The following is a 21,383-nucleotide window of genomic DNA, read 5'->3' as shown; positions in this document are numbered from 1 at the left end:
CCATACGCACTATAGATGCCTGTGTTTTCTAGCTGACCAAGAGGCAGGGACTTTAGCACAATGTGAAGAAAAGACCACAACATTCATTTGCTCAGCAAACATTTACCCAACACCTACAATGTCCTCTCTCGTGGGTACTGAGAAATGGGGGAGAACAAGACCGATAGGATTTCACTCCAAGGAGGTCGTGTAGTTGTTAACAGGATCCGGATTTGCGGGAATTTTGCAAAGATGCTTCTGGGAAAGTGCTAGAAGCAAAACTTCGCTGTGGCAAGGAGGCAAGTTAAATCTAAGCTACTCTGATTGAGACTGAGGGGTCACTTAGTCATGTCATCTCAATGACATGACTCAGCTTTGTGCAAACAGCATTCCGATCACAGTTTTTGAGCGCTGGCCACAGTGTCTAACGGCCCCTCCCCTCACCGAGGTTACAGCGCCTCTAGAAAGACCCTTGCACATGGGTAAGGAAGGCAGCAAACAGGTGTGCCAGTGGAGGGCCCAGGTGCAGGCGAGCGGTCTTTGACTTAAGATGAATTCATTCAAGAAAGATCCACTGGTGCCACAGCATCGTGTACTACTGATGACCAAAAAAAAAAAAAAAAAAAAGGCACAACGGTCCGTTTATATGCACCAATAACCCTGAAATAGAGTAGGATGGAAATAAAATGGACTGTCTCGCTGGTAACAAAGGTTTCAATGCAATCAGTTTCAAAACACAGCAGAATGGTAATGTAGTTCCAATGTGACTGGATGTGCCAAGAGAAAATGTTTCCCATCGAAGCACATTTTTTGGAGACTAAGAAAATGGACTTCTAAAGCCTCTCAAGGACTCTGCGAGTCAAGCCACAGACACTTAGAAGGAACTCTAGCTCCTGGAGCCACCCTGCGGGATTAAAACAAAGAGAGCAGAGCTGCAGCCTTCCCCAAGCTGCGCGCACGGGATGGCGAGGCTAGGGCACCTTTCAGAGCACACATGGGAACAGTCGGGCTGACCCACTCTACTTTCTCTTTGATCAACCTTATATTTGACTGTATTTTAGTAAATTATCCATGTAGTTGTATTTTGACAGCTCTCTTTACAGCAGTAAAACAAAATGTGTGCATCGCAAATGGCAAAGATTCAAATTTCAGCTATGTTTATCCAAAATAGCACTGAACTGCTTCTGTACTTATGTTCTACTGCCTACAGCTTCACGGAAGGGAAGACAGATGGGATGAATTTAGCAGGGAAGCAGCTGTGGCTCGAAGAAGAGACAAGCAAAAGTTTTGCTATCAGGCTTCATTATGTATCAAGGTACCAGTAAAATGTGTATCCGTAAGGCAGCCAAAAAAGTGTTTTTCATTTGACTAGTGATAATTACCCTTTCCCAACAGCTGACAATGTTCTAAGTGGCATTAAATAGGTATAATAATTAAGCACTAAGATACAACAGGCAGTGCCTCACTGGGAATCCCGGTTCCCCTCAGGTGAGCTGGAAGGCACAGGCCAAGGGCCGCTGACTTCAACCCCCTGAGAGATGCAGCGAGCCCGCCAAGTGGGCCGGGGCAGTGCACACAAATAGGACACAGGAGAAAGGACCCCCCCCCCCCCCGGCAAGACTGGGCATTGGGAGCTTCTCTGAGTGACCGTGACATCACTGAAAGAAAGTCCCGCGCTCACCCCGAGCCTTGTCACCGGACTCTTAACGACCGACGTGCGCCCTTGGCATTTTGCACACCTCCCCACTGCCCCAACGGGACCTACAATTCCTCCAGCTCCTGGGAATGGAGGTTTGGGCTGCTAATCCTCCAAAACATCTTTGTCTGGGTTAAAATGTCCAATTAGATGTTCCCCAAGACTGAGCTGCGTCAACTTTCGGAGGAGAGGACATTTCTGGGCTTTGTGGTATTAAGGTGGTGATGAGTCACTTTGCCAGTTAAGCATGCCTGGATGGATCATTCCGGGCTGACACTGGTTCCATCCTCACCTGCAGCCTCAGGAACGCTGACAATTGTGCTCGAGACCCTCCGAGACAAAGGAGTGCTCAGGGCACAAACTTGGTTTAAAATAAGAAACCATGCATCTTGTGAAAAAGAAAAAAAATGTGTCTCTTTATTGTGCCTTAGGTAGAGGCCTCTGTATTGGGTGACCAAAAAAGAAAAAAAATATATATATGCTTATATATGATATATGCACATTATTAATACCTGATACATTGCTCTGTGAAATAGATTTTTTCATAAGTCTGATTTGTGCCACGCTGATGAAGAACAGCCCCGTGGCTCTACCCAGATCCAGAACGTGAACATTACCACAGTGACAGAAAGGAGACAGAGCCTATAAAAGGAGCAACGTACTGTGACAAACAGGCTATAAAGCCTGGTGTGACAGCGATACGTGGTGGCACAAGGCTTACCCCACCGCCCCTGAGTGGTAAGACCTGGGAAGCAGTAAACTTGCTCAACAGCCCATGTGAACAGACGAGAAACTCACTGCCTTCCTGAGTGTATCACCATCACCTTCTCTTGGTGCTTGTGCGAGCACATGTATTTTTTTCTTTCATGCACACCCATTGTCCCCCAGTAGCCTTTTTGTGAGGCTCCTCCATACTTCCAGTGACTTTTGTTCCTGGCAACACTTCTCGGGACCCTACCTGACTGCATTTTGACAAGCCCCTGATGGCCACTGGGTCCACTAGGACCATCATCCCTGTCAGAGGCAGAAAGCTGTAGAGAACGCGCAGGCTCCGCAGTCAGGCAGACCTGTTGTAGGGCACCGAGTGTGACGTCACAGTAAACTGTCAATACTTAGCAACGACTTTTTTTATTATGGGGAAAAAGGATTTCACTGAATTGCCCTTCCTGCCATTCCCTTATTTCAAATTATTGCTACTCTTCTTTTCCCTCTCATTATTCATCAACCTGCCTTGAATTTAAGGTCACAGAAACATATCTGAGAGTGTGACTATTTTAGGCTCTCTACCACATTTTTCCCATCGATCAGTACGTCAGATTTTCACACGGAGACATGGGGTACTCAGGTGTAAGATATGTACGCAACACTGACATCACGCATGTTGGGGCTCAATTCAGAAACTGACCAGATGCTCCTTGTGGGACCACAGTTGTGGTTTCGGGGCAGGACAGCAGCTCAGAGAACACAGAGAATGTGTCTGACTCTTCATTTGTGCTCAGGTCATACTCTCAGGGTCTTGAGATCGAGCCCCGTGCTCAGAGGGGAGTCTGCTTAGGATTCTCTCTCTTCCTCTGCCCCTCCCCCTGCCCCACACTCGCTCGCTCTCTCTCTAAAATAAATAAATAAATCTTCAAAAATAATAAATAAATAAGTAAATAAATAAATAAAAATTACTATCATGGGAGCTAACATATTCCTAAGGTTCTTCACATCAGCATCCCTTCTTCATAGATGTGGAAGCAACGCTGTGGGGATTTGGGTTCCACCTCCATCAGGTAGTACCTGCGTGACCCCCCTGTGCCTCAGTTTCTTGAGTAGTACTTGCTTCACAGGACTGATATAAGAATTAGACGTGTTAACAAGAACAATGGCCGGTACATAGTAAGTACTATCTAAGGTTAGCTACTGCTATAATAATGATAATTATAATGATAAGTTATTACATATTTATTACGTTGTGTAATTATGTAGTCTGTAATAATCATCATTATCATAAGGTGTGCCAGAAAATTCGTATACGGTAGGGAGAGGTTTAGCACAATGTGTAATGGCTGTCAAATCATGGAAACTGGAGGTCAGCAAGTCTGGAACCAAGAACCCTTAAGGCACAAAATGAGAATAGAGACAGGGTCTGTGAGGCTGAAGGTGTGGATGAATTTCTCTTATAGCAAAGATCTTAAGATCTTCATCTTGAATAGCCAGACTTCTTCATGAGAAGTATGCTCCTAAAATTAGTGACTTGGTCAGACCCACACAAAAGTCAAAATCAAATCAAGCTGTGTCTTGTACCTCTTGAGACCTCACTGCAGGATCAATCCTGAAGCTTCCTACAGAGAGATCTCCATCCCTACCAGGATACTTGATGCTGTTATTTCTGACAGAGAGAGATCCGTTGGGTATTGTAGTCAAAAAGAGAAGAAAACGCATGCCAGTCCAGCGGCAAATGCGGGCTCAGTCAGTGCAAGTCAACAGAGCCTCTGTCTCTTGCTTTGCTCATGTTGTAAGTGATGATAACCACCTCTGATAACCACTTAACCGAGGGGATGGAGAGGGCCAAGCGAAATTCATAAAGCATGCATGAGGTTGCAATTACACAAACACAGAAATGATCTCTCTTTTAAGAATCAATTTTGAGTGACTTCGATCAATATGTTAAGTACAGAAGCTTTCTAAAACTAATGCCAACAGCAAACTTAGAGACTGTACTTTGACATCAACCACCAGCATTACAAATGTCATGTTTGTACAAAGACTGCCACCAGCAGAAAGTTCAGAAATAAATACACTGCATTTAAAACACCATTTCTCAACGCACGATGCCCGTCAACGGGGGGAAGCCATTATAAATATGGAGACCAGGCAAAGCCAAGGCGTTTTTACTTGAAGGGTAGATTCTCTCTCTATATCTTCTGCACGGCTGCTATATTAGATTTAAAAAGAAAGAACCGTGCCTTGGATGCAAAACCAACTATGAAACAATGAGGACCTTTACGTGACTTATCTCTAGTTTTGTGCTCATTTTCACTGTTGATTGGACACGGAGAATGAAACTTCCTTTGTGTCTCCAGGATCAACACAGGAGGCACAGGCTGAACTTGAATATTCGTAGGATTCTTTCCATAAAGAAAATTAAGGAAATAATCGATAAACTAATTGTGATAAAGCAGGACGCCCATTTATTACTCCCAAGCACTAATGTTTTTAGCATGTGTGATGAATACCTATGATTCCCCCATCCGTTTTCATTTTTGGAAGTTCATCTCTGTATATTCTGTGACAATCTGCTCCCCTAGAATTTGGAATTTGAACAGAGCAGATTTGGTTGCTTTTTTTTCCCCAGATGAATGCACAAAGACCCTTAAAAAACAAACGTTCTTTAGAAGACAGCGCGATGAGCGTATTTCACATTTATTAAAAATATAGCATCTACACCAAAAGACCTTCAGGCTGAACTCTGCCCCCCAGCCCCAGCCCAATTCCACAACAGGAAGTTAAATAAAAACATAATAAAAGGTCCAGGAAAAGCACAATGAGAAAGAGGGGATAAAGATGGAAGACTGCCCCTCAAAATAAAAAGAAAAGAAAGAAAGAACCTCCCTCTCACCAAAAACAAAAAGTAAACTACTTTCCCTGGCCCCACCCCCCTCTTTTAATGCTGGGAATGACCCACTTTGACCTAGGTATATTAGAATAAAAATAAAGGCGAAAAGACTAGCTTTCCTTATGTGTTTGCATGAGAAGAATCACAGATAGAGCTAACAGCTCACTCCAATGTCTTCTAAGAAATCATTTTCCGAAGCAGATTCTCCCACACTGGCCTCATTATAACTGAGGCATCCATTTTTAAAAAAAACACTATTTATTTTGCCACTCTCTGCCCAAATTTGTCATCTAACTCTAGCCCTGAAATGCACCCACATCTTTTAGCTTGCAATAACTGAAACGGCCCAGTGAACTCGGATCACCTGCATGCCCCAGACCAGCTACAGAACTGTAAGGGAATCTCCCCACCGGCCAGGGCAGGATCAAGGATGAAAACAGAACCTGATCACTCTTCTCAGACCTAATTATGTCAGGCTTTCCCTTTCAGTGAATCAACATAAGGAGAGGAAGCGGAGGAGCAGGACTTTCCATCAAGACAAACTCTATATGCTCCTGGTGCATGCCAGGGGTAAGGAGTTGGAGGACACACAAAAGCTGGATGAAGACCAAAGAAGGGGGTCAGTGCTCCCAGCTCCCTCTGCCTCTCCCACCTCAGGGAGAGTAATCACTGGACTCTACCGGTCCTCGGTCCTTGCTCCCTGAATATACCTGCCTTGGGTACAGAGACCATTCTGACCCATTTTTTTGTTTCCTTAGGGCCCAGGAGAGTGCACAACCAAATCCTGGGAGAGATATGAAACTGCTGGTTTGTTGGGTAATATTTTCAAATGTACTCTGCCCTTGAAATGTGGCACAGGGGGTTCTAATATACAGAATCATGCTTCACAAGCATTACAAGGGAAATTTACTACAACGATCATGTTGCTAAGTGAAGAATGACCACTTAACCAATCCATTTTGGAAATTTGGATTTAATATATCAGGTTTGCCTAAAGCGAGATATAGTGACCCCAGCTTGGCTTTCTATCAAGCTGAATTTGGAGTAAGACATTTTGATTTAGGGTCATTTATTAAATTTCAGAGCCTCCAGTTTCTTAGCACAATTGAGTGTGATCAAGGTAGACTGAAGTAAAGCAATTAAATGTTTAGCAGTTGGCCTACTTTTCCATGTTAGGAGAGAAAAAGACCTCAAAATCGCCTAGGAATTTTTTCATTATGGATTTTTTTAAAGATTTTATTTATTTATTTGAGAGTGAGCGAGAGAGCGAGAGCGCATGAGTGGGGGGAGGAGCAGAGGGAGAGGGAGAAGCAGGGAGCCCAACGCGGGGCTTGATCCTGGAACTCTGGGATCATGACCCGAGCTGAAGGCAGACGCTTAACCAATTGAGCCACCCAGGCATCCCCGTTATAACTTTTAAAACTTTTTATTCCTTCATTCTGAAATAGAAAGATTCCCTTCTTTTAATATTGTTGTACTTTTCTTTAAAATTGTGCCCTAGATTTTTCTTGTCTTATGCATCATGGCATTTTTATTATAAGCAGTATATATCACTTTAAAATTAATATTGATTTTTGTTATTGAAACTCAAATGGACACCGTTACAAACTTATTCTATTCTACCTTCCCCAGGAAGTTTTCTGACCATCAGACACCTGCACTATGAATGGCACACCTGGTGGGTTTATTGAAATCCTGACCATGTAAATGGCCCCATTGGCTGCAAAGTGCTTTGTCGCTCACTATGCGAGATGCAGGAACGAATAGAAAGCTCTCCCCTCCAGCTGTGCCCGCCATCCAGTGGGGCCACAGGCCTACATGCCCAGGAGACCAGGTTCCAGATGGAGCATGATTTTAGAAATCTTAATGATTCCGTAATGTAACGTCCAACAAAGACTCTCGACCAAACCTAATAGGGTTTCTCTGAACCCTCTTCGGAACTCGGCTTTGATCTTGGGCTTCATTGTCCGCCCTGGTCAGGCCTGCATTGCCCAAAATCTTGTCAGTTGAGAGAGAATCCCCTGGCCCTTGATATCTGATCAACCTTGATATCTGATCAGAATTCCTCTTCTTTTCACCATTCCCCAGGTGGTATGTGCTCACCCTGCCTGCCTTCAGGAAGAATCCTGTTAGGTTGGTTTAGCCAGAATGCCCTTTTGTCATTTTCCATCCACTGATTTTCCCGCCCCCACTCCATCCTGCTCCTTGCCTGCAAACCCCCACTTTTCCTTGCTATATTTGACATCGAGGCCAGTTCTAGACTGAGGTCTCTCTCCTCCTATTTGCAAGACTTCCTGAACACAATTGTTCTTACCGCCTTAACTCCTGTTGGGTTCCGGTTTTTCCTTGACACCTCCCAAGCCTCACACTGTTCCTCCGGAGAACAAGCTCATGACTATCAATAGTAATAAATGACGTAAGAACATACTAGGCTTAGCTAGAGCCAAATCTGTATTAGCCACCCCCCAAAATGCTACCTCTTTTCTTATTCATACTTCAACTATGCATCCTAACACCCCATAGGGGCCCAGTGCCATAGACCGTAGTGCCCTGGACTGCAGGGCAGGGAGAAATGCACTCGGAACGGATGCATCACCTGCGTGGCCCAAGATGACCCCACGTGAAAGAGGTCTCTCTGCCCCGACGACAGTGGGAGCCCGTCAGTAGGAAACAGAATTTTCACCCCGTGACCATCAGTTCTCTGGTGCTCTGCTCAGCCTCGGCATCTCAGACTCATCATCTCAAAGGGAAGACAATACTAATAATCCATCTTGCACAGCGTATATGAAAAGAAGGATCTATTTCATGTTTTAAAGGTCATTGAATATATAACAGCTAGATAGTTGAAGCAAAATACCATATTCATCAGTGAAATAGGAAAGTTTAGCAGCATTCATCTGTTCTCATTTTAAATTTACCACAGTATGTAAATGAGAGGATTTAAAAAAGCACCAAGCAAAAATCTGAGCTAGGTGCGAATGAAAAGCACAATCAGAAGCAAATTTGTGAGCCTGAAGTGCAGGAGTTTGCCAAATGGGCTGGTGCTTAGATTTTACTACTAATCTGAGTGTATGTAAAGCCAATAGAAAGATCCCAATTATTGTTAAATACCCAGAGTAGAAATTTGCTGCTAAACTGCTGTATAGTATCGGTCTCAGGTTGGCTTTTGTAAACATCTTATTTTATGTACTGAAATTATCACAGGAATACCACACACAAAGCTGAACTTTAAACACACAGTCCTAGTCACAAACAAAAGTCTGAAGAAAAGGGAACGGAATACAACTGGGATTAGAGACGGAATGACCTGATTTTTAAGATATTTTGCAGTAGTTGGGAGAATCTGCTTCTCTGGAAACAGCAGTTTTTCTGCCCACTTAACATCTTAAAATACAATTGATGGCAAAATGAGATAATCTGATCGTTACTCAGAGGAGTTTCTTAGGTTCAGAACATCTACGCTGTATCAGATATTCACACCGTATCGGGGCACAGAGGCAGTTTTGTGATGCATGCTCTTGTAGATCTTGGTGGGTCGATATGTTACCTTGAGACATCAGTCCACTGTTTAAACAATACCCTGTCTGGTTTTTATGGAACAAACTACCTTCAAAGCCAAAATGAACCATATGACATGAAGCCAAAGGGAAAGAGTGCTGTACATTCTGTAACCCAAGGGTGAGGAGTCAGGAGGCCCGGGTGTTCATGCTAAGCTAATCCTGCAGACTTGGCCTGGGGCCCTGAGTCTGCCAACACAAGTGGAATTTAGAGACAGAAAGGGCTGAGGCAACCACAGGGTCCAGCCTGAGGGACAAGGAGACAGACTGCCACATGGGTGCAGATCGAATGCCTCTCCACAGCCAGTTAGGCGACATGACTGAGCAGACAGCCTAGTCTGACTTCCCAGTGTCTCACGACGCCTGTGATTCCTTCCTTCTTCCTCAAGTAACATCAGGACATTTATTCAACTCTGAAAAATGGGGATAGTAAAATAAATGTCTTTTCTACCTCATAATGCTTCATCATTGGACATGTCTGACTTGGGAGTGCCCCACTATGTTTCAGGCACTGTTCTAGGCAGCAGGACACTGGTGGTAAGCAAGACAGACAAGTCCTCACCCTCGTGGCCCCTACATTCTGGGCAAGAAAAGGAAACAGGGTAAGTATGGAGAATGGTGGTTCAGGAATTCTTCAACGTTTTGAGGGTCTGGCCAAGGATTGGACCTAGAACTTAGCCTGCCATAATGTAGGTACTCAAGAACTAACTGGATCTGCTTCCCAGAAATGAATCAACATTAAATTTTCCATCCATTTTTGGAAGATTCACAGCCCATCTATGGATTTCAGATTAAGAATGTCATTGCAGATGCGTCTGGGCATCTGCCTTCAGCTCAGGTCATGGTCCTGGGGTCCTGGGATGGAGCCCCACATCGGGCTCCCTGCTCAGTGGAGAGTCTGCTTCTCCCTCTCCCCCTCCCCACCCGCTCATGCTCACTCTCTCAAATAAATAAACGAAATCTTAAAAAGAAAAAAAAAGAATCTCATTGCAGAGGGAAAGGAGAAGAGGTCTATGATGGTGATGAAACCAGGGGAGGGCAAGGGCCTGAGAACCAGGAGGAAAATATGATGAAAACAGATCATTATAAGGCAAAGATGTAAGCACTGGGACAAGAAATCAAAAGGGCAAAATGGACAGACAGACGGAAGGGCTTGGTCAGGGAAGGTTTCTGAGAAGAGGGAAGAACCTGAGCTAAGCCTTTTCTTCAAAATTTTTTTTTACTGTTTACATTTCCTTTTACAAAAGTAACACATGCTCAGTGCAGAAAACTTAGAAATTCTTGGAAAACGTGAAGAAAACACACCAATAACCCCACTGCTTAGAAATAACGAATGTGAACTATGACATTCCTCCACCTCCTACATGGGTGTGTAACAGGGTGGAGAACGGTCTCTCCACTAGGTGTATGGAAGAAATAATTTGATAATCTGAGAAGATCCCAGAGGGACTGCTGAAGTTCTGGGCTCATTAGCTGGCCTCCTGGGGCAGTTTCCCAAACTCTGGGTCTTGAGCCACTAGCAGGTCATAAAATAAAAAAATATGGATTGCAGTCTACAGTAAAGGTAAGTACTGTTTTACTAAACTTCCTTTTGCTCCGTGTGTGTGTGTGTGTGTGTGTGTGTGTGTGTGTGTGTGTGTGTGTGTGTGTACAAGGCTGTAATGTTAACTTTCCCTTTTACTCGGGATCTAGGCTAGTTTGAATGTATGTGCATTTGAGGCAAGAGCTGGGGCAGACTTGGATTATTCTCCATGATAGAGGGTAAGGAATTAGTGTCCCCAGAACATGACAAAGACTCTGAAAATGACGAGGAAAGGGGAAGCCAGAGAGAAGACAAAGGTTCCTGAGTGGAAATACAGCCTAGAAGGGACTTTGAAAGAGAGAACCACATATCAACGGAGATTGTTGCGTTTCTTCTAAGGGACATGTGGTGTAAATGCTCATCATCTTCTTTCTTATAATATCCTCTACAGCAGCGTCCATGCTGATCCGCAGTGCTTTGTGCATATGAAGTCTTCTGGAGAACTCAAGAGAGCTGCCGAGTTCCATATACGAGTTGGCACAGAGCAAAAATTGAGTCCACATGTGTGGGATATAAAAGCTAGAGTGTGAAGAAGATATTTTGGGTATATATCTGTATCTATTTTTTTGGCAAAAATGGAATCATATAAGATATACTACTTTTATCCTATTTCCCCTTGGAGATATGGAGATATTTTGAACATCTGTCATGTTAATAAACGCTTTTCTACGAACAAGCAACGTTATTGGCATTTTAGAATTCCATTGTGGGGAATTTACGTAAGCTGTTTATGTAACGAGTCTTCTAATGTTGGACATTTTGACTATTTGATTTAATATTTTGATTTGATTATTTTCCATGCTCTTCTCTTAGGAATAAGACTACCGCTTCGAGCCACAATTAGTAGGACTGGCCAAAGAGAGGTATCTACTTATTACACTCTACTGTAGTATCTGTAAAGGAGGATGCCTTCACCAGCACCAAGGACAGAGGCAGGTGTATGGTGGGTGAACTGCAGGGAGCAGGGGGCAGCCTGCTGGGAGAGAAAGGAAGGCTATACACTGGCAATGCTGGGAATCAGTAAATCAGCTCTAATCTCTCTTCTGAGACAATTCTTGACACCCATTTCTTGGGATTTAAAGTCCTTCTTGTAAAAGCTACAAATCTAGTTTGAACAACACATAGAATATATGTAAATCTGAAAATAAAAATTAGACTTGCTTTAAGGAAAATTAAAGCCAAACAGAAATATGACCAACAGTTGTCATTTTAAGTCATTGGCTTCAGTCATAAGGCATCCTGCAGGTTCATTCCCAGAGATATAAAAATGTCACTGGAGGGGCACCTGGGTGGCTCAGTTGGTTAAGCATCTGACTCTTGATTTCAGCTCAGGTCACGATCTCAGGGTCCTGAGATCGAGCCCCGGGTCAGGCTCCGCGCTATGTGTGGAACCTGCTTAGGATTCTTTCTCTCTCCCTCTGCCCCTCCCACACTTGCACACACCTGAGTGTGCACGCTCTCCCTCTAATTTAAAAAGTCACTGGTATTTAGACCAAAGAAACAGGTACTAACAGTAATAGCTAGGAGGAAAATTACTTGATTCCTTTCTTCTCTTCACTTCTCATATCCCATCAACGCTAGCCAACTTTACCTCCTAAATATTCCTCCAATCCATCCCCTGCCCTTCATCTCTATTGCAGGCCCCAATCATTTCCTGTCTGGTTTCCCTGCCTGGCCCCCTGAAATCCACTCTTCAGGGTGCCACCAGCGTGAGCTATTGGAAATGCAAATCTGCTACTGGGCCCCGTTTCACACTCTTCATTGGTTTCCCAATACCTACAGGACACAGAGACAGGTAGGTCCCTGGCACGGATCTCCAGGGTATTCCTGCTTCCCATCTTCCACCACTGCCCTGTTGTTCCTTTCCCATGTGACATCACTTCTCTCTCCAGGTTTCCTCTCTGCCTGGCATGAGCCTTGCCCCTAAAGTTAAGTTTTGGGGGTGCCTAAGTGATACAGTCTGTTGAGTGTCCAACTCTTGGTTTTGGCTCAGTTCGTGATCTCAGGGTCATGAGATCAAGTCCCACATGGGGCTCTGCGCTCACTGTGGAGTCTGCTGAGGACTTTCTCTCTCTCTCTCCCTCTGCCCCGCCACTCTGCTCTCTCTCTAATAAATAAATTTATTTTAAAATAAATAAATAAAGTTAAGTTTTGGTGTTCCTTCCTCCAGAAAGCCCTCCAACATCTCCCAGGCCGGGTTTGTGTCTCTCCTCAGTGACTCTCTGCAGATACAGGCACATCTCTACCAAAGTCTTTACCACATGGGACCTGTGGGGCTAGGGCGAGGGCTTTATATCTCTTTCTCCAGACAACAGAGGTCAGTGATTGTTTCATTTCTCCATGGCCTGTGGTTCCTATCATGTAACAGGTATTCACTTTCCTTTGTCTGGTTTTTGTTGTAGTTGTTGCTATTGTTACTTTGGATGGACCAAACCATATTATAGCTTAAAGGATCGAAAAACTGCTACTAAAGCCAGGTGAGTTCAAATCCTAACAGACTGGTGGAAAGAAATGGGGGCACTTACGGAATCAGTATATAGTAATACTAACCATTAGCTAACAGCTTTTAAATGAAAACAACTTCAGTTCCTAGAGAATTATTCATTAATTCAACGGAGTTTTATACACTGGGACCTCGGAGACTGGGAACACGTGGTTCACAATATAACAACAGGAAAGGACATAAAATGCCATGAATGCAGTGCTCCAAGTGCTGGAAAACAGAAGCATTGGCAACAAGAGGGAGTGACTAAGTACAGAGGATTAGGCAGGGATGGTCCCAGGGAGAGCTCAGATTTTTGCTTAGCCCCGCCCTACCTAATCCTGCAAATCCTACCCTGAAAGCAGTTCTCATGTGAGATACCTAGAGAGCGGGCCCAAACACATTTTGCAGCCTTTCCTTGGGGCCCTTTGCTCTCTACGCTCAAGAGGGGGAGATCTGGAACCAAGATGGGAGCGTGGACCCCCGAGGCGGGGGTGGGGGGCTGCCTGGGCTGTTCACCCACACTCGTTCAGGCCTTCCTGTTCTGGCAAAAAGCCCGAGGAGTCCAGGACTCTCCGATCCAGCCAGGTCCCACAGGAGATAAGCCTGCAGCTGAACAGGGTGGCATCATTCAAAAGAAGAAATACAAATGCAACGTTAACAGCCCTATGTTTTAAGGGCCATGTGGAAAAACCGGAGCACTTTCAGACACAGGTCACAGAAATGATTATTTTTAAAGTGGGAGACATAACAGAAGTTAAGTATATTTGGTTGGAGCAAGAAATGATGCTCTCTTTACAAGGATCATCCTCCAAGGGCTGTTCTGCCTGGCCATGGAAAACAAGAAAAATGTTTCCTTCCTCAATTCTACACCATCTCCTTGGCCTGTGACACAGAAATCATGAGCATTATGTAAAATGTCAAATTTGGATGATTAAAAAAAAAAAACCTCTCACCAGATTTGCAAGTTAACAATCAATCTTTAATATATCAGGCCACTGGGGAAACCAAAAGCTTGGAAAATACATAACTCATTCCAAATGACTGCCATAAAATTTGTAAAGTCGAAGGCGTTTACGTAACTGCTAAAAACATGAACAAGCAACTCCATTAACCATGACCTACAAACCTTAAGGACCAACTAATAACACAATGAGTAGTCAAATGGCCTGAATAGAGTGAGGGAGCTGTTCTAGTTTCAGTGAAATCAAAGCATTAATGGTTGTGATTAATATTTATCACGTGCTCACTGGATACACACCATTACCCAATAAAAATTAAGATTTGCATTACAATGATGGTAATTAGATACACATATATTGAAGATTTTTTTCCAAATGTGAGGATATAGATAAGAGGTTATAAAATATTCTTTTAAAAGTTGCACACACACATCAAACTCTGCTTTTGGCTCATTTATTTTTTTCCCCTTCTACAGTTTTAGGAGACTGAAAAAGGCGAACTTGAAGATACAAATCATTGCAAATTCATGAAGTGAGTGTCGCCTAAGTGCCTGGCACTGGGCTACATGCTCGAGGCACAAAAATGACCGGGATATGGGTCCTGTTCTCAAGGAACGCAGCGTCTAACAAGTCGGACGTTCAAATAATAATTAGGACGTCCTGGGCCCTTCATCAAAGTGTGGTTTGAACAAAGCGTTGAGAAATGCAGACTGTGGGTTGAGGAAGGATTCCCTGAAGAGAAGACAGCTGACCTGACTCCTGAGGAACAAGAGGTCTCGAGGCCGAGAAGGAAAGGGTCGTCCAGACTTCAGGCAACATAGGCAAGAGCATCCAGCCTGTGTGTTCTCCAAGCCCGGGGTTCATTCCGAAGCCCACCACAGGTCCCTGCTACCACAGTCGGCAGTCAGGAATTACCTCAAGAGCGTATGTATAAACATCGAATTAACAAATTAATAATGACATGAACACACATCTTCTTTCTGTATATACTCAGCAATGATTCTAGATCCCCAAGAAGAGGAAGAACATAAACCAAAAATCCCTTTGGAGAGCCTGTGAATTGAGCAAAAAGCAGATGTTTACTCTCCTTGCTCATCCATAGCCACCTGGGCCATAATGGAGACACCCCAGCCCTCCTGTCAAAGCGGACCTGTTTCTCCTGAAATCCATCCCATGACACAGTCTCAGGTGCCTGGAGTAAGCACAGCTCAGAGCTCACGGGCAGCTAACAGACCCGCCATTGGGCAGGGCCTGCGTGTGCCCCAGCTGTGAGCAGCTCGTCCTGCCTGTGAGTTAGAGAGCATGGACCTGGCCATCACACAACACTGTAGGGTACAAACTACAGTGACAATAAAGACCAGGGCTGGACCAGCATGGTGAAGGGATGAAAGATGATCACAGAGCCACGAGAAACCATGTGGTCCTCTGGGAGGTGCCATAGGGTCACTTCCACACCTAGACGGGTGATCTGATCTGTCTCCAAACCCAGCTCCGTGGGGCGGCTTGGAACCCTTAGTGCCATGTCCTTACACCCTTAGCTGTAAAGTTTTCAATTTTTACCGATGTTCTTCATTATTATTTTAAGGAGAGCCCACTTAAACTTTACAAAGGATCAATCATTGCTAAGCTGTATCAAGGCTTTTCATATACTAATGTATGTTTTGCCCCTCCAAAGAGAGGGTCGAGTTTATGCATTATGTCCCAAAGTAAATCCTGTATTGCTTTTTTTAAAGACCATTTTGTGGAACTGATTGTTCATGAAATCCATAGGGAAAAATGCTGCCCCGCCCCTTTGGGCCACAACGGATGTAGCAAGCGGGTGAAGAGGCAGCTATACTGCCTTATTTTGTGTGTGTGTGTGAAGCAGTTGTGTGTTCTAATCATCATCTTGGTGAACACTATGACCTAATTAAGAAAGGAAAATGGATGGACGCTTGGCCAAAAAAAAAAAAAAAAAAGATACAAAGAGAAGTGGAAAGATTACATTCCCGGGATTGAGACAGAGGTTAGTTGTTCATTACTTGTCGATTTCTTCATTCATTATCATTCTAGGAATGGGACTTAATGCATTCATAGTACCCTTTGAAAAGCAGGCACAGGTTCTCAATCCAAGACTCTATCTCAACCCATTTGGAAACCATTTGCATTTTCAGCAGCCTGACCTCCTAAGAAAGCACTCCTTCTAGGACTTCATGCAAGGAAGAGATCAGCTCCCTAAAGAAAGTACGGCTGCAGCCCCTGCCATCCCCACCTGAGTAGCAGGTCACTCGCAAATCTGTGCGCAAATGGTGACTCTCTGGGCTGAAGTGGCCACTGCTTTAAAGTTCACTTGGTATAAGAATGTTCCACTGGCCCAGCTTCTGGGTGGTGTGAAGCTGCTCTTCTTAACCGAGGGGAAGAGAGAGCAAAAAGGGAACAGAGAAAGCTCCTTTTCCTCTGCCTCCAGGTTGGCTGCCCCCTCTCCGGTGCAAAGGGAAATTGTGCATGGGGAGTGCACTGCAGAGTCGTCTTCTAAAATGAGTTCATATTTTGCACATTTTCATTTGTCTGACTCTAGTGGTTCCCTCCAAAGTAGAGCAGAAGCTCTCTGAAGTGATGGCCACCTGATCATCTAATGAACCAACACCGTCCTTTGATCTCCACTGAAGGACTGAAAGAAGAACAGGGCACACTCAGTACTTTCGGTCGCTGACCGCTAATCACCAGTATTCCCAAGCCCGGTTCTACTGCTTGCACAAGCGTGACTTAACCTTCGGTGAACTCAGAAATATGATTGCTAAAAAAAGAGGTTGCTGATTCAATGAAAACTAAGTGGAATGATTTAGAAAGAAACAACAAAGCAGAGGGTTTTTTTTTTTTTTTTTTACAGTCTGTCAAATTAAGTGTGCGTGAGATAATCATAAGAGACTTGGCGGAAGAGGGTCACTGAAACAGCAAATTCTGCAGTGAGGCTGCTACCCATGTGTCTTATGTCCTCAGCTGGTTTACAGAAACCAAAATTGGATGTGTCAAAAGATGCAACTTTGGAGTGGTGTACCCAGAAAAAATGACATAGCACTCCAAATCGGGTGATCTGTACACAAAGAAAATGTCTCAGCCCAACATCTGGATCACTTGTTATGATTTCCTGACCTTTCAATTAACCATCCAACTTCTGGTCTCGAGCTTTTTGGATCAGCCGGCTTTGCTAAACATCTGTTTACCTGCACATACTATTTTGCCTTGGATTATCAGTTCTAGCCCACCTCCCTCCTTCTGGAAACAGATAAATTGTCGAGTGAATTCAGCAGAAAACACAAGAGAAGCAGTCAGAAATCACAGATTCTAGTCACTCCCTGAGCCTTACATCTTCGGGCCTGTTTCCTTACCTAGAAAGCGTCTGCTGGGGGGAGGGCTGGAGGGTGACAGGGAGACGCTAAGACAAGGGGGCCCCACTGATCTTTCAGGTGTCTCTGCTTCTTTAAAATGCCATTCTGTGCAGTTCAGCTCATAGAAGACACACAGTGTTCCCCAAAACATTCAGTCATCTTTATTTAGAATATAAAATGCAAATATTTGGAAAATATATATAAATTTGCTGTCAATGTCCTTGAGAATGTCCTTGAGAAAGGTAATATTATTTAGAATTTTTTTTTAAGATTTTATTTATTTATTTGACAGAGACAGAGACAGTGACAGCAGGAACACAAGCTGAGCAGGGACCCCGATGCGGGACTCGATCCCAGGACCCTGGGATCATGACCTGAGCTGAAGGTAGCCGCTTAACGACTGAGCCACCCAGGCGCCCCATATTATTATTTAGAATTTTTACCACAGAGAATAAAATGTGAAATGATTATATTCTTCTAATACAAAAACACAAGCCTAGATATATAAGCATACCATATGTGTGCATGCGTGTGTGTGCAAATTTATATAATAATTCAAATACGATTTAAGTTACCCACGTAAAACTGATCATTTGTTTCCTTATGACTTGCGAATGGGAAAAAAGTCGCTAAGATGCCACATCTCCCATGTCCATGCTTCTTATAATCAACTTTTGGAAGAAGCTATACTTACTAATTTACGGTTCTAAAGTGGACTGTAAAGCTTTAGTTCTGGGAATAGCATGTGATATAAAATTGTTCATATATCTTCCAGGATTAATTGTAATTTTACAAGTACGAAACTACAAACAATTCCTGACTGGAGAAGATTAACTACTCAAAGACACAAATGCCGCCTTCATTAAAATCAGAGTTCTGCAACAGAGCTACAGTGAGAAATTACAATCAAGGTTCAAGTTAAGTCACGACTGACTTTCTTTAACACCAGCGAGGCCTGTCAAAAATCCGTGCTTGCAGATAAGATGAAATTTTTAGAAAGCACTAATATTGTTTTGATATTTCTTTCATTTTCATTAGAATGGTACCTGAGTCACTCTTGGTGCCACGAAAATTAGACACAAAAACTAGACTGCTAGACAAAGATAGGAGAGATTTAAATGAAGCACCCACCATCTTTTAAAATGACTATTTGCCACCTGTGAGTGGGAAAAGTAATTGTAATATTCAGTTTAAATGCTGCCTTAGAGTCTATATCAATTTCAAGTTTTCTTTTATGATTCAGCTATTCTAAGAGTCTGAAAATACTTCATTAAAAATTAATGTGTTATCCACACAAATGGCAAATATTGAAAAATGGGAATATAAATACAAACTAATAAAAATAGTAAGTCTACTAATACTGAAGAGGAAGGAAGACAGGAGGGGGAGGCGAGCATGTGAAAGGGAGAGAGATTTTAAACATCCGGTTTCTATTCTGGACCGTTTATAGAAACAGACAGACACAGCACGCGGAAGCGAAATATATTCTCGGGCTCTGACAGGATTTGTTTTCTATCTTGTCATTATTTGTACTATATGCTTCCTAATACTGTTTCTCCAGTGCTTTAGACTTCCTGACCGACCATACCCGTCTTACTCAGAGCTTGCACACGCGAGAGCTGCAGTGGGCTGGGTGCGCTCCCCGAGCCCTGCTGCCTGGTGAGCTCACTCCCTGCGGTTTGCGGCTCTCCCAGGAACCCCTCAGCACAAAGGCTCAGGGCCCCCGCAACTGCATCCCTGGTCCGGTCCCCGTGCATCCTTCCCAAATCCCTCCGAATGATTTTCTGGGGCTTGAGCACATGATCCCTGGTCTATTGAGCAGTGGCAGAGACGGATGCCCAGTGCCTATTTCACTAAGGCAGTCACAAAGGTAACACACCCACTCAACTTGCATCCTCTTTGTTTGCCCTTTTTATAAGCCTGAGTTCATGTCAAACAGCAAGCAAGGACTTACCTTAGGCTATCTCAGCCCTTGCAATCTAAATGCCATTGAGAGAGAGTCACACTGCTGATTAAACAGGCAGCCACGGACACACACTTGTCCCTATGTCAAAATAACACACAATAGGGTTCTCCTACACCAACGATAATGAGGGGACTATTTTGAAAATATGAAAGATTTGTTTATGCAGACTAGAAAAACATCCCTTTGCATCAAAATAAGTGTCCCTCTTTATTGCACACTCATTATTTTCTATAGAATTTAAATTGTACATGAAAGTATAATTGTGCCTTGTTTAATGTAAATTGATTGTCTCAATTATTGGGAAAGGATCTGAATTTTAATGGGCTATTTTGCTGGAGATGTGCCAGGCAAATCAGCAAAAACTCTAATAGCTCTCACTGTGGAGGTACACAGCCGAACAGTTAGATAAATCAGGAAAGACGGTGGGTTCCAGAATCGATCCTAAAGTGGTCCGGAAGAGTTAGGAAGCTTTTCTCCACGCACAAGAAATCAGCCATTAACTCTTGATGTTGGAAGAGTCTGTGACAGTGAGCCTATAATTTGGTTTCTCACTCTGAAAAAATGGTAAGCTCCACCTATTAGTAAAAAGGACTTTTGTGGCTATACTTTTTTCTTTTTTTCCTTACCGTTCCTTCTTTCTACAGATTAGGTTATCTGTGAAAAGCAAGGCTTTTCCCTGAAGGTGGAACTGACATAAAACCCAGTAGCCCCGTGTCCCCCAGACACTGAGACACACTCGAGTGTCTGAGGGTAGTCACCCCAGGAAGTTGGCTGCAGCCAGGTCCCAGCAGCATGCCACCGTAGTTCCTGCCTGACACATCTCCCCCCCCCTTTTTTTTTTTTTTATAAATCCAGTGTCTATGAAGTCAAGCAAATCTCCTCCACGCTTAACGATCATGGGCAAGAGCAGACCTCAGCCGTTTGGCTACCCAGGTGGTTGCAATGCTGCTCCGGTTAAATTACAACCAGTGGTGCCCGAGGTATAGATCCACATCTGCCCAAAACTGCCAGTCTCCTACGATCTTTTTCTCAAAGCCTCAGCCTCTAGAAGCATGGCTGATAGAGGTGTAAAAATCACCTCTGGTCAGAGTAGGATGAACTACACAGCCAAATTTACACCTCAGCTATAAACCATCAGGAATTTATTTTAACTGCTATCTGAGATATTTTAGGCACTGAAAATACGACGTTTTAATCATTTCACTCTCAAAAGAGCCTCTTTTTGCAATGAAAAACTGGCAGTATTAATCTAGACATACATATAGATGTTATGTGCAGAGCAGAGATTATGATTTGGACCAGTGAATACAATTTTCTTCTCCTAGTCATTAAACTTTCCTGAATGAATGTCTATGATGCTCAAGAATCAAGCAGAATATAAGGCCTTTCTTTTCATAACTGAGTCCAGAAAGAGCAATAAATTATGGCCAACTACAGTTCTGACTGACTTCTCCCTAAAAGCTGATCTGGCTTGTAAAAAGCAACCTCATTAAGATAGTTCACTGTTTACATGTCCTATAACTTTTCTTTTTTTTATGTACATAGAGTTTCTGGGCAACTAGATGTTTGACTAAAATTCCATGTTTCAGGGGCGCCTGGGTGGCTCTGTCGGTTAAGTGCCTGACTCTCAATCTCAGCTTGGGTCTTGATCTCAGAGTTGTGAGTTCAAGCCCCACCTTGGGCTCCACGGCGGGCAGGGAGCCTGCTTTAAAAAAAATTCCATGATTCATAATTACTAAGCCTCAGATTTTGGATAGTACACGCCAACAGGATGAATTTTAATAGAATGCCACACCCAAGGCACATCATTTCACTGTAGGAGTATGAAATCTGGCCACAAGTGGGCATCTAGAAATAAAGAGCCAAAGCAAAGCAAGAGAACATCACAGGAGAGAGGGGAAATAATGTAAAGGGTGAGGGGAGAACCAGGCAAAGATGGGGAAGGAGGGGAAGTGGCAGGTGAGTAGCCCTGGCTGGCTGGAAAGCAGCCTCGGGTTTGGCATCTTCTCTGAGTCCCGCACTCGCAGAGGCCTGGCTGAGCCTAACTCAGCAGCTAGAGTCAGCATCGGCTAGAGGGATGTCTGCTTTCTCCTTTGTCTGGCATCTAAACATTCAAATTTGCATTTCGTGGGAAAGAGAGACTCCAAAGTCACTTTAAGGCTGCTTTTCTATATTTCTACAAAATGCCTT

The 21,383-nt window shown here is 43.7% G+C and overlaps 1 protein-coding gene across 5 annotated transcripts in view; it reads right to left on the bottom strand.

Annotated features, from left to right (window-relative positions):
- SDCCAG8 (SHH signaling and ciliogenesis regulator SDCCAG8) overlaps nt 1-21,383 on the bottom strand; it is a 232,566-nt gene that overhangs the window by 33,792 nt on the left and 177,391 nt on the right. The window contains exon 17 of one of the 5 annotated variants that reach the window (XM_027610404.2): nt 13,903-14,774. The exons of 3 other annotated variants lie outside the window; for them this stretch is intronic. In XM_027610404.2, coding sequence (XP_027466205.1) covers nt 14,771-14,774 — 4 coding nt within the window. In that variant the 3' untranslated portion in view covers nt 13,903-14,770. Of the gene's footprint in view, nt 1-13,902; nt 14,775-14,851; nt 16,510-21,383 lie in introns of those variants that run through there. One more of the 5 variants, XM_027610403.2, reaches the window with a different exon arrangement.

Source organism: Zalophus californianus, chromosome 10 (genome assembly GCF_009762305.2).
Source record: "Zalophus californianus isolate mZalCal1 chromosome 10, mZalCal1.pri.v2, whole genome shotgun sequence".
NCBI classification, from domain to species: Eukaryota; Metazoa; Chordata; class Mammalia; order Carnivora; family Otariidae; genus Zalophus; species Zalophus californianus.
The sequence above is the reverse complement of the archived record's forward strand: the minus strand, read 5'-3'. Positions and strand labels throughout refer to the sequence as shown.